Here is a 15,896-nt window from a genome sequence, read left to right on the forward strand (position 1 = left end):
CATACGTGTAGTTGTCTCATTTGCAACAGATGTGGTTGGTGAAGATCCAGTTGGAGGTGGCCCAGTTGTGGTTGGTGAAGATCCAGTTGGAGGTGGCCCAGTTGTGGTTGGTGAAGATCCAGTTGGAGGTGGCACAGTTGTGGTTGGTGAAGATCCAGTTGGAGGTGACACAGTTGTGGTTGGTGGAGATCCAGTTGGAGGTGGCCCAGTTGTGGTTGGTGAAGATCCAGTTGGAGGTGGCCCAGTTGTGGTTGGTGACGATCCAGTTGGAGGTGGCACAGTTGTGGTTTGTGAAGATCCAGTTGGAGGTGGCCCAGTTGTGGTTGGTGAAGATCCAGTTGGAGGTGGTACACTTGTGGTTGGTGAAGATCCAGTTAGAGGTGGCCCAGTTGTGGTTGGTGAAGATCCAGTTGGAGGTGGCACAGTTGTGGTTGGTGAAGGTCCAGTTGGAGGTGGCACAGTTGTGGTTGGTGAAGATCCAGTTGGAGGTGGCCCAGTTGTGGTTGGTGAAGATCCAGTTGGAGGTGGTCCAGTTGTGGTTGGTGAAGATCCATTTGGTGGTGGAACAGTTGTGGTTGGTGAAGATCCAGTTGGAGTTGGCCCAGTTGTGGTTGGTGAAGATCCAGTTGGAGGTGGAACAGTTGTGGTTGGTGAAGATCCAGTTGGAGGTGGCACAGTTGTGGTTGGTGAAGATCCAGTTGGAGGTGGCACAGTTGTGGTTGGGGAAGTTCCAGTTGGAGGTGGCGGCCCAGTTGTGGTTGGTGAAGATCCAATTGGAGGTGGCACAGTTGTGGTTGGTGAAGATCCAGTTGGAGGTGGCACAGTTGTGGTTGGTGAAGGTCCAGTTGGAGGTGGCACAGTTGTGATTGGTGAAGATCCAGTTGGAGGTGGCTTAGTTGTGGTTGGTGAAGATCCAGTTGGAGGTGGCCCAGTTGTGGTTGGTGAAGATCCAGTTGGAGGTGGCACAGTTGAGGTTGGTGAAGATCCAGTCGGAGGTGGCCCAGTTGTGGTTGGTGAAGATCCAGTTGGAGGTGGCACAGTTGTAGTTGGTGAAGATCCAGTTGGTGGTGGCCCAGTTGTGGTTGATGAAGATCCAGTTGGAGGTGGCCCAGTTGTGGTTGGCGAAGATCCAGTTGGAGGTGGCACAGTTGTGGTTGGTGAAGATCCAGTTGGAGGTGGCCCAGTTGTGGTTGGTGAAGATCCAGTTGGAGGTGGCTTAGTTGTGGTTGGTGAAGATCCAGTTGGAGGTGGCCCAGTTGTGGTTGGTGAAGATCCAGTTGGAGGTGGCACAGTTGAGGTTGGTGAAGATCCAGTCGGAGGTGGCCCAGTTGTGGTTGGTGAAGATCCAGTTGGAGGTGGCACAGTTGTAGTTGGTGAAGATCCAGTTGGTGGTGGCCCAGTTGTGGTTGATGAAGATCCAGTTGGAGGTGGCCCAGTTGTGGTTGGCGAAGATCCAGTTGGAGGTGGCACAGTTGTGGTTGGTGAAGATCCAGTTGGAGGTGGCCCAGTTGTGGTTGGTGAAGATCCAGTTGGAGGTGGCACAGTTGTGGTTGGTGAAGATCTAGTTGGAGGTGGCACAGTTGTGATTGGTGAAGTTCCAGTTGGAGGTGGCCCAGTTGTGGTTGGTGAAGATCCAGTTGGAGGTGGCACAGTTGTGGTTGGTGAAGATCCAGTTGGAGGTGGCACAATTGTGGTTGGTGAAGATCCAGTTGGAGGTGGCACAGTTGTGATTGGTGAAGATCCAGTTGGAGGTGGCCCAGTTGTGGTTGGTGAAGATCCAGTTGGAGGTGGCCCAGTTGTGGTTGGTGAAGATCCAGTTTGAGGTGGCACAGTTGTGGTTGGTGAAGATCCAGTTGGAGGTGGCCCAGTTGTGGTTGGTGAAGATTCAGTTGGAGGTGGCACAGTTGTGGTTGGTGAAGATCCAGTTGGAGGTGGCCCAGTTGTGGTTGGTGAAGATCCAGTTGGAGGTGGCACACTTGTGGTTGGTGAAGATCCAGTTGGAGGTGGCACAATTGTGGTTGGTGAAGATCCAGTTGGAGGTGGCACAGTTGTGGTTGGTGAAGATCCAGTTGGGGGTGGCACAGTTGTGGTTGGTGAAGAACCAGTTGGAGGTGGCCCAGTTGTGGTTGGTGAAGATCCAGTTGGAGGTGGCACACTTGTGGTTGGTGAAGATCCAGTTGGAGGTGGCCCAGTTGTGGTTGGTGAAGATCCAGTTGGAGGTGGCACAGTTGCGGTTGGTGAAGATCCAGTTTGAGGTGGCACATTTGTGGTTGGTGAAGATACAGTTGGAGGTGGCCCAGTTGTGGTTGTTGAAGATCCAGTTGGAGGTGGCACAGTTGTGGTTGGTGAAGATCCAGTTGGAGGTGGCACAGTTGTGATTGGTGAAGATCCAGTTGGAGGTGGCCCAGTTGAAGTTGGTGAAGATCCAGTTGGAGGTGGCCCAGTTGTGGTTGGTGAAGATCCAGTTGGAGGTGGCACAGTTGTGGTTGGTGAAGATCCAGTTGGAGGTGGCCCAGTTGTGGTTGGTGAAGATCCAGTTGGAGGTGGCACAGTTGTGGTTGGTGAAGATCCAGTTGGAGGTGGCACAGTTGTGGTTGGTGAAGATCCAGTTGGAGGTGGCACAGTTGTGGTTGGTGAAGATCCAGTTGGAGGTGGCCCAGTTGTGGTTGGTGAAGATCCAGTTGGAGGTGGCCCAGTTGTGGTTGGTGAAGATCCAGTTGGAGGTGGCACACTTGTGGTTGGTGAAGATCCAGTTGGAGGTGGCCCAGTTGTGGTTGGTGAAGATCCAGTTGGAGGTGGCACAGTTGTGGTTGGTGAAGATCCAGTTGGAGGTGGCACAGTTGTGGTTGGTGAAGTTCCAGTTGGAGGTGGCCCAGCTGTGGTTGGTGAAGATCCAGTTGGAGGTGGCACAGTTGTGGTTGGTGAAGATCCAGGTGGAGGTGGCACAGTTGTGGTTGGTGAAGATCCAGTTGGAGGTGGCCCAGTTGTGATTGGTGAAGATCCAGTTGGAGGTGGAACAGTTGTGGTTGGTGAAGATCCAGTTGGAGGTGGCACAGTTGTGGTTGGTGAAGATCCAGTTGGAGGTAGCACAGTTGTGGTTGGTGAAGATCCACTTGGAGGTGGCCCAGTTGTGGTTGGTGAAGATCCAGTTGGAGGTGGCACAGTTGTGGTTGGTGAAGATCCAGTTGGAGGTGGCCCAGTTGTGGTGGTTGGTGAAGATCCAGTTGGAGGTGGCACAGTTGTGGTTGGTGAAGATCCAGTTGGAGGTGGCACAGTTGTAGTTGGTGAAGATCCAGTTGGAGGTGGCACAGTTGTGGTTGGTGAAGATCCAGTTGGAGGTGGCACAGTTGTGGTTGGTGAAGATCCAGTTGGAGGTGGCCCAGTTGTGGTTGGTGAAGATCCAGTTGGAGGTGGCACACTTGTGGTTGGTGAAGATCCAGTTGGAGGTTGCCCAGTTGTGGTTGGTGAAGATCCAGTTGGAGGTGGCACAGTTGTGGTTGGTGAAGATCCAGTTGGAGGTGGCACAGTTGTGGTTGGTGAAGTTCCAGTTGGAGGTGGCCCAGTTGTGGTTGGTGAAGATCCAGTTGGAGGTGGCACAGTTGTGGTTGGTGAAGATCCAGGTGGAGGTGGCACAGTTGTGGTTGGTGAAGATCCAGTTGGAGGTGGCCCAGTTGTGGTTGGTGAAGATCCAGTTGGAGGTGGCACAGTTGTGGTTGGTGAAGATCCAGTTGGAGGTGGCACAGTTGCGATTGGTGAAGTTCCAGTTGAAGGTGGCCCAGTTGTGGTTGGTGAAGATCCAGTTGGAGGTGGCAGAGTTGCGGTTGGTGAAGTTCCAGTTGGCGGCGGTGGCACAGTTGTGGTTGATGAAGATCCAGTTGGAGGTGGCACAGTTGTGGTTGGTGAAGATCCAGTTGGAGGTGGCCCAGTTGTGCTTGGTGAAGATCCAGTTGGAGGTGGCACAATTGTGGTTGGTGAAGATCCAGTTGGAGGTGGCACAGTTGTGGTTGGTGAAGTTCCAGTTGGAGGTGGCCCAGTTGTGGTTGGTGAAGATCCAGTTGGAGGTGGCCCAGTTGTGGTTGGTGAAGATCCAGTTGGAGGTGGCACAGTTGTGGTTGGTGAAGATCCAGTTGGAGGTGGCACAGTTGTGGTTGGTGAAGATCCAGTTGGAGGTGGCCCAGTTGTGGTTGGTGAAGATCCAGTTGGAGGTGGCACAGTTGTGGTTGGTGAAGATCCAGTTGGAGGTGGCCCAGTTGTGGTTGGTGAAGATCCAGTTGGACGTGGCACAGTTGTGGTTGGTGAAGATCCAGTTGGAGGTGGCCCAGTTGTGGTTGGTGAAGATCCAGTTGGAGGTGGCCCAGTTGTGGTTGGTGAAGATCCAGTTGGAGGTGGCCCAGTTGTGATTGGTGAAGATCCAGTTGGAGGTGGCACAGTTGTGGTTGGTGAAGATCCAGTTGGAGGTGGCACGGTTGTGGTTGGTGAAGATCCAGTTGGAGGTGGCCCAGTTGTGGCTGGTGAAGATCCAGTTGGAGGTGGCACAGTTGTGGTTGGTGAAGATCCAGTTGGAGGTGGCCCAGTTGTGGTTGGTGAAGATTCAGTTGGAGGTGGCACAGTTGTGGTTGGTGAAGATCCAGTTGGAGGTGGCACAGTTGTGGTTGGTGAAGATCCAGTTGGAGGTGGCACAGTTGTGATTGGTGAAGATCCAGTTGGAGATGGCACAGTTGTGGTTGGTGAAGATCCAGTTGGAGGTGGTACAGTTGTGGTTGGTGAAGATCCAGTTGGAGGTGGCCCAGTTGTGGTTGGTGGAGATCCAGCTGGAGGTGGCCCAGTTGTGGTTGGTGAAGATCCAGTTGGAGGTGGCACAGTTGTGATTGGTGAAGATCCAGTTGGAGGTGGCACAGTTGTGGTTGGTGAAGATCCAGTTGGAGGTGGCCCAGTTGTGGTTGGTGAAGATCCAGTTGGAGGTGGCACAGTTGTGATTGGTGAAGATCCAGTTGGAGATGGCACAGTTGTGGTTGGTGAAGATCCAGTTAGAGGTGGCACAGTTGTGGTTGGTGAAGATCCAGTTGGAGGTGGCCCAGTTGTGGCTGGTGAAGATCCAGTTGGAGGTGGCACAGTTGTGGTTGGTGAAGATCCAGTTGGAGGTGGCCCAGTTGTCGTTGGTGAAGATCCAGTTGGAGGTGGCACAATTGTGGTTGCTGAAGATCCAGTTGGAGGTGGCACAGTTGTGGTTGATGAAGATCCAGTTGAAGGTGGCACAGTTGTGGTTGGTGAAGATCCAGTTGGAGGTGGCACAGTTGTGGTTGGTGAAGATCCAGTTGGAGGTGGCCCAGTTTGGGTTGGTGAGGATCCAGTTGGAGGTGGCACAGTTGTGGTTGGTGAAGATCCAGTTGGAGGTGGCCCAGTTGTGGTTGGTGAAGATCCAGTTGGAGGTGGCACAATTGTGGTTGGTGAAGATCCAGTTAGAGGTGGCCCAGTTGTGGTTGGTGAAGATCCAGTTGGAGGTGGCACAGTTGTGGTTGGTGAAGATTCAGTTGGAGGTGGCACAGTTGTGGTTGGTGAAGTTCCAGTTGGAGGTGGCCCAGTTGTGGTTGGTGAAGATCCAGTTGGAGGTGGCCCAGTTGTGGTTGGTGAAGATCCAGTTGGAGATGGCACAGTTGTGATTGGTGAAGATCCAGTTGGAGGTGGCACAGCTGTGGTTGGTGAAGATCCAGTTGGAGGTGGCCCAGCTGCGGTTGGTGAAGATCCAGTTGGAGGTGGCCCAGTTGTGGTTGGTGAAGATCCAGTTGGAGGTGGCCCAGTTGTGGTTGGTGAAAATCCAGTTGGAGGTGGCACAGTTGTGGTTGGTGAAGATCCAGTTGGAGGTGGCCCAGTTGTGGTTGGTGAAGATCCAGTCGGAGGTGGCACGGTTGTGGTTGGTGAAGATCCAGTTGGAGGTGGCACAGTTGTGATTGGTGAAGATCCAGTTGGAGGTGGCCCGGTTGTGGTTGGTGAAGATGCAGTTGGCACGGTTGTGGTTGGTGAAGATCCAGTTGGAGGTGGTCCAGTTGTGGCTGGTGAAGATCCAGTTGGAGGTGGTACAGTTGTGGTTGGTGAAGTTCCAGTTGGAGGTGGCACAGTTGTGGTTGGTGAAGTTTCAGTTGGAGGTGGCCCAGTTGTGGTTGGTGAAGATCCAATTGGAGGTGGCACAGTTGTGGTTGGTGAAGATCCAGTTGGAGGTGGCCCAGTTGTGGTTGGTGAAGATCCAGTTGGAGGTGGCCCAGTTGTGGTTGGTGAAGATCCAGTTCGAGGTGGCCCAGTTGTGGTTGGTGAAGATCCAGTTGGAGGTGGCACTGTTGTCGTTGGTGAAGATCCAGCTGGAGGTGGCCCAGTTGTGGTTGGTGAAGATCCAGTTGGAGGTGGCCCAGTTGTGATTGGTGAAGATCCAGTTGGAGATGGCACAGTTGTGGTTGGTGAAGATCCAGTTGGAGGTAGCCCACTTGTGGTTGGTGAAGATCCAGTTGGAGGTGGCCCAGTTGTTGTTGGTGAAGATCCAGTTGGAGGTGGCACAGTTGTGGTTGGTGAAGATCCAGTTGGAGGTGGCCCAGTTGTGGTTGGTGAAGATCCAGTTGGAGGTGGCTCAGTTGTGGTTGGTGAAGATCCAGTTGGAGGTGGCACAGTTGTGGTTGGTGAAGTTCCAGTTGGAGGTGCCTCAGTTGTGGTTGGTGAAGATCCAGTTGGAGGTGGCCCAGTTGTGGTTGGTGAAGATCCAGTTGGAGGTGGCACAGTTGTGGTTGGTGAAGATGCAGTTGGAGGTAGCCCAGTTGTGGTTGGTGAAGATCCAGTTGGAGGTGGCACAGTTGCGGTTGGTGAAGATCCAGTTGGAGGTGGCCCAGTTGTGGTTGGTGAAGATCCAGTTGGAGGTGGCACAGTTGTGGTTGGTGAAAATCCAGTTGGAGGTGGCCCAGTTGTTGTTAGTGAAGATCCAGTTGGAGGTGGCACAGTTGTGGTTGGTGAAGATCCAGTTGGAGGTGGCCCAGTTGTGGTTGTTGAAGATCCAGTTGGAGGTGGCACAGTTGTGGTTGGTGAAGATCCAGTTGGAGGTGGCACAGTTGTGGTTGGTGAAGTTCCAGTTGGAGGTGCCTCAGTTGTTGTTGGTGAAGATCCAGTTGGAGGTGGCACAGTTGTGGTTGGTGAAGATCCAGTTGGAGGTGGCACAGTTGTGGTTGGTGAAGATCCAGTTGGAGGTGGCACAGTTGTGGTTGGTGAAGATCCAGTTGGAGGTGGCCCAGTTGTTGTTGGTGAAGATCCAGTTGGAGGTGGCCCAGTTGTGGTTGGGGAAGATGCAGTTGGAGGTGGCACAGTTGTGGTTGGTGAAGATCCAGTTGGAAGTGGCCCAGTTGTGGTTGGTGACGATCCAGTTGGAGGCGGCACAGTTGCGGTTGGTGAAGATCCAGTTGGAGGTGGCGCAGTTGTGGTTGGTGAAGATCCAGTTGGAGGTGGCACAGTTGTGGTTGGTGAAGATCCAGTTGGAGGTGGCACAGTTGTGATTGGTGAAGATCCAGTTGGAGGTGGCCCAGTTGTGGTAGGTGAAGATCCAGTTGGAGGTGGCACAGTTGTGGTTGGTGAAGATCCAGTTGGAGGTGGCCCAGTTGTGGTTGGTGAAGATCCAGTTGGAGGTGGCACAGTTGTGGTTGGTGAAGATCCAGTTGGAAGTGGCACTGTTGTGATTGGTGAAGATCCAGTTGGAGGTGGCCCAGTTGTTGTTGGTGAAGATCCAGTTGGAGGTGGCCCAGTTGTGGTTGGTGAAGATACAGTTGGAGGTGGCCCAGTTGTGGTTGGTGAAGATCCAGTTGGAGGTGGCACAGTTGTGGTTGGTGAAGATCCAGTTGGAGGTGGCACAGTTGTGATTGGTGAAGATCCAGTTGGAGGTGGCACAGTTGTGGTTGGTGAAGATCCAGTTGGAGGTGGCCCAGTTGTGGTTGGTAAAGATCCAGTTGGAGGTGGCACTGTTGTGATTGGTGAAGATCCAGTTGGGAGTGGCCCAGTTGTGGTTGGTGAAGATCCAGTTGGAGGTTGCACAGTTGTGGTTGGTGAAGATCCAGTTGGAGGTGGCACAGGTGTGGTTGGTGAAGGTCCAGTTGGAGGTGGCACAGTTGTGGTTGGTGAAGATCCAGATGGAGGTGGCACAGTTATGGTTGGTGAAGATCCAGTTGGAGGTGGCCCAGTTGTGGTTGGTGAAGATCCAGTTGGAGGTGGCACAATTGTGGTTGGTGAAGATCCAGTTGGGGTTGGCCCAGTTGTGGTTGGTGAAGATCCAGTTGGAGGTGGCACAGTTGTGGTTGGTGAAGATCCAGTTGGAGGTGGCACAGTTGTGGTTGGTGAAGATCCAGTTGGAAGTGGCCCAGTTGTGGTTGGTGAAGATCCAGTTGGAGGTGGCACAGTTGTGGTTGGTGAAGATCCAGTTGGAGGTGGCACAGTTGTGGTTGGTAAAGATCTAGTTGGAGGTTGCATAGTTGTGGTTTGTGAAGATCCAGTTGGAGATGGCCCAGTTGTGGTTGGTGAAGATCCAGTTGGAGGTGGCCCAGTTGTGGTTGGTGAAGATCCAGTTGGAGGTGGCCCAGTTGTGGTTGGTGAAGATCCAGTTGGAGGTGGCACAGTTGTGGTTGGTGAAGATCCAGTTGGAGGTGGCCCAGTTGTGGTTGGTGAAGATCCAGTTGGAGGTGGCACAGTTGTGGTTGATGAAGATCCAGTTGGAGGTGGCCCAGTTGTGGTTGGTGAAAATCCAGTTGGAGGTGGAACAGTTGTGGTTGGTGAAGTTCCAGTTGGAGGTGGCCCAGTTGTGGTTGGTGAAGATCCAGTTGGAGGTGGCACAGTTGAGGTTGGTGAAGATCCAGTTGGAGGTGGCACAGTTGTGGTTGGTGAAGATCCAGTTGGAGGTGGCATAGTTGTGGTTTGTGAAGATCCAGTTGGAGATGGCCCAGTTGTGGTTGGTGAAGATCCAGTTGGAGGTGGCCCAGTTGTGGTTGGTGAAGATCCAGTTGGAGGTGGCCCAGTTGTGGTTGGTGAAGATCCAGTTGGAGGTGGCACAGTTGTGGTTGGTGAAGATCCAGTTGGAGGTGGCCCAGTTGTGGTTGGTGAAGATCCAGTTGGAGGTGGCACAGTTGTGGTTGATGAAGATCCAGTTGGAGGTGTCCCAGTTGTGGTTGGTGAAAATCCAGTTGGAGGTGGCACAGTTGTTGTTGGTGAAGATCCAGTTGGAGGTGGCACAGTTGTGGTTGGTGAAGATCCAGTTGGAGGTGGCACCGTTTTGGTTGGTGAAGATCCAGTTGGAGGTGGCCCAGTTGTGGTTGGTGAAGATCCAGTTGGAGGTGGCCCAGTTGTGGTTGGTGAAGATCTAGTTGGAGGTGGCACAGTTGTGGTTGGTGAAGATCCAGTTGGAGGTGGCCCAGTTGTGATTGGTGAAGATCCAGTTGGAGGTGGCACAGTTGTGGTTGATGAAGATCCAGTTGGAGGTGGCCCAGTTGTGGTTGGTGAATATCCAGTTGGAGGTGGCACAGTTGTGGTTGGCGAAGATCCATCTGGAGGTGGTACAGTTGTGGTTGGTGAAGATCCGGTTGGAGGTGGCACAGTTGTGGTTGGTGAAGGTCCAGTTGGAGGGGGCCCAGTTGTGGTTGGTGAAGATCCAGTTGGAGGTGGCACAGTTGTGGTTGGTGAAGATGCAGTTGGAGGTGGCACAGTTGTGGTTGGTGAAGATCCAGTTGGAGGTGGCCCAGTTGTGGTTGGTGAAGATCCAGTTGGAGGTGGCACAGTTGTGGTTGGTGAAGATCCAGTTGGAGGTGGCCCAGTTGTGGTTGATGAAGATCCAGTTGGAGGTGGCACAGTTGTGGTTGGTGACAATCCAGTTGGAGGTGGCACAGTTGTGGTTGGTGAAGATCCAGTTGGAGGTGGCACAGTTGTGGTTGGCGAAGATCCAATTGGAGGTGACACAGTTGTGGTTGGTGAAGATCCAGTTGGAGGTGGCACAGTTGTGATTGGTGAAGATCCAGTTGGAGGTGGCACAGTTGAGGTTGGTGAAGATCCAGTTGGAGGTGGCACAGTTGTGGTTGGTGAAGATCCAGTTGGAGGTGGCACAGTTGTGGTTGGTGAAGATCCAGTTGGAGGTGGCCCAGTTGTGGTTGGTGAAGATCCAGTTGGAGGTGGCACAGTTGTGGTTGGTGAAGATCCAGTTGGAGGTGGCCCAGTTGTGGTTGGTGAAGATCCAGTTGGAGGTGGCACAGTTGTGGTTGGTGACAATCCAGCTGGAGGTGGCACAGTTGTGGTTGTTGAAGATCCAGTTGGAGGTGACACAGTTGTGGTTGGTGAAGATCCAGTTGGAGGTGGCACAGTTGTGGTTGGTGAAGATCCAGTTGGAGGTGGTACAGTTGTGGTTGGTGAAGATTCAGTTGGAGGTGGCCCAGTTGTAGTTGGTGAAGATCCAGTTGGAGGTGGCACAGTTGTGGTTGGTGAAGATCCAGTTGGAGGTGGCCCAGTTGTGGTTGGTGAAGATCCAGTTGGAGGTGGCACAGTTGTGGTTGGTGAAGACCCAGTTGGAGATGGCACAGTTGTGGTTGGTGAAGATCCAGTTGGAGGTGGCACAGTTGTGGTTGGTGAAGATCCAGTTGGAGGTGCCACAGTTGTGGTTGGTGAAGATACAGTTGGAGGTGGCCCAGTTGTGGTTGGTGAAGATCCAGTTGGAGGTGGCCCAGTTGTGGTTGGTGAAGATCCAGTTGGAGGTGGCACAGTTGTGGTTGGTGACGATCCAGTTGGGGGTGGCCCAGTTGTGGTTGGTGAAGATTCCGTTGGAGGTGGCCCCGTTGTGGTTGGTGACGATCCAGTTGGGGGTGGCCCAGTTGTGGTTGGTGAAGATCCAGGTGTAGGTGGCACAGTTGTAGTTGGTGAAGATCCAGTTGGAGGTGGCCCGGTTGTGGTTGGTGGTGCTCCTGTTGAAGCTGAAGCAGTTGTTGCATTTGGCGCAGATGTAGAAGTGCTAGGTGGCGGCACTGAAGCTGATGTTGTAGTTACGCTCTTCTTACAGTGGCAAAACTAAACAGGAGAAAAACTAAGCCGTTTCCGAAAAACTGTCGAGTGGAGCCTCATTGAGCAACCATAAGCTTAGTCGCACAAACCAACCTTGTTATTTGATTTTTTTGTCATTTAGCATTTTTGTATTTTAGCTTTATCGAAATTTTGTATTTAAGCATTATCAGAATTTTAAAGATCTGAATTTAATCAAAATAATTTTAAGAGCTTTATTGACTATGAATTATTAACGCCAGTTGCAACACGTAGTTCAATAAGTATCGAACCCGAAGTTCAAGTTGTTTTTATAACCAAGCTGCTGCTTGTTTTCCCAGTTTTTAGCCTTTCTATGTATTCAAATTAAAAGCTAAACTCTCTATATAAAAATTAATCTAAACGATTAACTTTTTGTACAGAATATAGTTTTTAAATTGAAAAATGTATATATGCAATTTTTATGGTTCACTTGGAAACGCGTGCATTTGTAGCAAGCGAATCAACATAATAATTAGAACTGTAATAATTATCGTTCATCCAAACTTCAACATTTGTCTAGTCTCCAAATTTCCATGGAAAGTCATAAAAAAAGCAAAAAAAGAGACGTGAGCTGATCATCGTTTATCCAAACTTGAACATATTTGTCTAATTTCCAATCTTGCATGAAAAAACAAAAACAGCTAAATATGTGACTTACGTGTTTTTCGATGCAGTTTTGGTCGTAATCGAATACTTGGTTCTCGCCTTCGCATTTACAGCTGTATGCTTTGGTGCACTTCATCATGTATGACTCACACTCCACTGTTCCATTGTTATCCAGGGCTCTCGCTTTTGTCTCTTCCAGGTCACAGTACCTGTTTATGCAATCATCGATGTCCAGGGTCAAGGAGCAGACCTCTTCTTGGCCGCCGCCGCATTCGCTTCCTGTAGAAAATATGCAAATATACGATTGAATGGACCTATTACCCATTACGAGAAAAAACGAACAACGAGCAGCTCGGCTATTTGTGGAGAACCATGTAGCGATCATGATTAAAACTAATCAAAATTTGATTAAAAATTAGCATAGCCTGAAAAAACATAATGATAAAAACGTTACTTCGTCTAAATGATGGTCAAAAAAATAACTTCTTGTCGCAAAAAAGGCTTCGCTAAATATAATAACTCAATAAAGTATACGAGTAACAAATATGATTATTCTTAGATGAGATTGTTTGTCTTTGATAGATGCTCTAAAACTCGTTTATCGAAAACTTTATATCGATATTTCTTCGTGGCTTCTTCATAACTAGTTTTAAGGGTTGGCGGTTCAGTAATTTTCATGTCGGTTCGGTTCTAATCGGTAACTACATGGATTTTCAGTTCAGTTAAGCAAAAAAAATGATTATAGTGAAAAATCGCAAAACAAATTTTTGGGATATAATTCGACATTATTGACCAGTTTTGGCATTATTGTTTACTTTGAAAAATTCGGAAAAAACCTTATCAATTATCGATTTTGTGGTTATGTCTTCCTATTTTCTTTTAGTTTTAGTCGCGTTGCTGCAAGTAGTTTCTCGTACATAAAATTAACCCAAAATTAGCAAAATATCACGCGAATAAAAAACAACTTTGTTTTTGTTCCGACCATTGAAAATGGGGAGAAACTTTGTATTCGGGTGTGTTTTAGTTTTTTCTTTTTGTTTTCCAAGCAAAATCAGGTACCACAATTTTAGGTACCACAAACTTATCATAGAACTTAGGCATATTTAAGAGTCATAGTAAAATAAGTCAAGTGGAAAACAGTTCTTGAAGAAAAATTACTACAAAAACGAAAAAAAAAAATGAAAAAATTCAAAAATGTTCATATTTTTTAAGGAAGTTTTTCGAACTTTCAAGTTTTTGATTCCCAAAATTGCACTAAAAACTCCAAAAACCTTTATTAGCTGAGTAAAACTAAGTTATCACGGCTTAATTAAGCTCAAATAATTTATTGCAATTACTAACTATCTTACTAATTAGCTCGAAATTAGACCAAAAATTTCAAACCGGTTTTTCTTGACACTGTGAATTTTTTTTAATTTTTTTTTAATTTTCAAATGCCATTCAAATCACGACTAAGAAGGCCTTAATATGATATATCACTCAACCCTATTAGCTGATTTTGCGTGGAAAACAAAAAAAAACTGAAACATACCCTAATAACAAGTTACTCCCAATTTTCAATGGTTGGAACAAAAACTTAGTTTTACTTGGATGACGTTAGTTTACTTTGAGTATTTTAACGCCTTTTTAGAATCTTAACTTTTTTTGAAATTTTCAAAAATTTAGAAAATTTTCGTTTTTCTAGTTATTTTTCTACAAAAATTGTCTTTCGTTTTGCTTATTTTAGAATGGCTGTCTACTATACCTGGCCTCCAATTTTTCGTAGCAAAAGCATCTAATCCACCACGGCTAAAAAAAACGCCAATAATTTGAAAAAACTTTGTTGTATTTTTTTAAGACTATGGTCTGAACATTCTGTGCTACTTGCACAGAATGTGCAAACAAAAACAAACAAGGATAACCGGCTATCCTTGTTTGTTTTGGTTTTCCATGCAAAATCAGGTACCTCAAATAATCATCGGACTGAGTTGAGTGATATATCATTAGAAAGCCCTTTCAGTCGTGATTTGAACCACATTAAAAAAATTTCCAAAAAAATTACCCGTGTCGAGAAAAACCGGTTTGAGCGAACAAAGCAAGCGAGGAGGCTTAGAAAAGCTGAATTATGCCTAATATAAGACATTGAAGCTTAATTTTAAGCAAGAAAAACTAGTTTTTGGAGTATTTTAGCTTCATTATGGGAATCAAAAAAAATTGAAAAAAAAAATCATTTTAAAATTTTTTTCTAGTTTTTCTAGTGATTTTTCCACAACCATTTTTTGTCCAATTTGCCTATATTACGATGATTGTCTAATTTGCTCAAAACATAATTTTTACGTCAGTCAGATCCTTCTATCACACCAAGCAGAAAAAACTACGTTATTTTGGAAAAAAAAACATTCAAAACCGTAGTTTTCGAAAGACCATTGTCGGAACATTCTGTGCTACGTGCGCAGTAACCGGCTATCCTTGTTGAACTTTGTGTTGGTTCATTTTGTCCATTGCTGGTCTATAAGAAACACAGAGGCGAAATGAATCTTCGCACCAATTACGAAACTAATATTCTTTTAGCAAACCGGTTAGTAGCTAAGCCGCTGGTATTGAAGTCTAAAACCCCAAAAACTGTTAAAAACAATTTTCAAAAAACAAAACATTCTGACAAAATTTTTTTATAGAGGCAAGCAGTGCTTCTGATCTTTTATGATAGGTTAAAGACATAAAACATGGCAAACTTTTCGGCAAAAAAATAAGACGAAAGCCACTTAATCGTAAAAAAAAAACAATTACACAGAGGCGAAACTGCGTTAAGTTAAACAGGCACAAAAAAAAGAAATAGCAAAATAAGCCTTGAAAAAAAACTTTGTGCCGGAATAAAAAATTTGGGCCATCGGCCGGGGTCAAATCCCAATATGGAGGTTAAAAACCCAATTTCCTCCCATCTGCGCAATTTTTTTTGAACTTCACAAAAAACCAGCCACTCATTAAGCGGACAACACGTGCTATTAAACTGCCAATACTAAGCAGCAAAATAAATTACCAATAAGAGCACTTTTGTATGCGAGATGTAGTAGAAAAATGTTGCATAAAAAACACAAAGAACCCAGGCTTGCTTGCTTAAAAAAACAATCAAAAACTAGATCTACAAAAATTGTAATTAGTTTCTCACGTTTGACTCAAATGCAAATCGTTTTGAGGAAAAAATATCAAGAAAGACAACTTTCAGCCTTGAAAAGGCAGAAGAAAATTTACGAAGCTGTAACTAAGCCGACAATTCTTAGGCAGACGCCAGTTGGGCCGAATTTTTTTTAAGTTTCAATCCCTTAGAAAAAGGCATAAGAACGGCTTTCTCTATTCAAACGACGCACTATGGTGTAACTAAGCCAAAAAATAAGCCAAAAACTTTTAGCTGGAGAGAACTTTTAATGCAAAAAAAGGTAAAGTTAGGCCTGTTAGAAGCGTCAGGCTTCAGGAGATAGTCCTGTGGATAAAGTGTTGTAATGGGAAAAAAGTTTGATCCCGGCTGCATTCTTCTAGGTTATCGCAAGCATAATAAAAAATTCGAGAATTTTTACTAAAATCGCGCAATAATGCAATTCGATAAGTAACTGAAACTTGATTTTTTTAAATATTAAATAAAATTTTCATCAGCTGCTCCAATGCAAAGAAAAGAGCGGGTTTGACCACGAAATTCTCAACTATGTTAGGAGGCTACGCGTAGAAAATCAATTCAAAATGTAAATTTGATTTCTGACACGTTTTAGAATGTATGATTTTAAAAATTTTTAAAATTAGTTCTGGAATCTGAAAACAGAAATGACTACTTACTGCATGCGGGATCGGAAGGATCGGTACACTTGACACATCCATGGAAGCTCACTAGGTCACCCAGGGGAAGAGTTGATGGTCTGAAGTTTTCAAAAGATATATGTTTTCAACATACTCCTGCTGGTTAAGATAATTAAGAGCATGGGATTGTTGAGGGAATGTTTTTTTGAATTTTTTGAGCAAGGATGCTATTCTGAAGGTAGAAAGAATACTTGATGATTTCTTCTGCAGCTTTCAATAAAATGAAATAGATTTTTTGATCTCGTCATTTTTTTCAAAACAGTTTTCCTCAATTTTGTTTTCACACACAAGTTCCCAATGCTATTACAAATTCTTTTTTATTTTTCTTTGTGTCGAAAGTGATGCAAGTACCACTTCGCCTGTGCACTTGGCAAGTATCAGCTCATCGTTTT

The 15,896-nt window shown here is 47.1% G+C and overlaps 1 protein-coding gene across 1 annotated transcript; it reads left to right on the forward strand.

The window, feature by feature from the left end:
- The first annotated feature begins 29 nt into the window (after window positions 1–29).
- Window positions 30–11,065, forward strand: LOC134851927 (uncharacterized). The gene is made up of 20 exons (XM_063868203.1): window positions 30–92; window positions 513–815; window positions 2,208–2,327; window positions 3,687–3,930; window positions 4,446–5,393; window positions 5,598–5,789; window positions 5,850–6,125; window positions 6,276–6,467; window positions 6,600–6,863; window positions 7,032–7,187; window positions 7,248–7,475; window positions 7,644–7,763; window positions 7,932–8,231; window positions 8,400–8,569; window positions 8,858–8,987; window positions 9,465–9,707; window positions 9,882–10,031; window positions 10,200–10,373; window positions 10,488–10,643; window positions 10,704–11,065. The coding sequence occupies exons 1-20, from the start codon at window positions 30–32 to the stop codon at window positions 11,063–11,065; spliced, it is 4,791 nt and encodes a 1,596-aa protein (XP_063724273.1).
- The last annotated feature ends 4,831 nt before the right edge of the window (window positions 11,066–15,896 follow it).

The sequence above is a fragment of the Symsagittifera roscoffensis genome, chromosome 7 (assembly GCF_963678635.1).
Source record: "Symsagittifera roscoffensis chromosome 7, txSymRosc1.1, whole genome shotgun sequence".
Classification (NCBI taxonomy): domain Eukaryota; kingdom Metazoa; phylum Xenacoelomorpha; order Acoela; family Convolutidae; genus Symsagittifera; species Symsagittifera roscoffensis.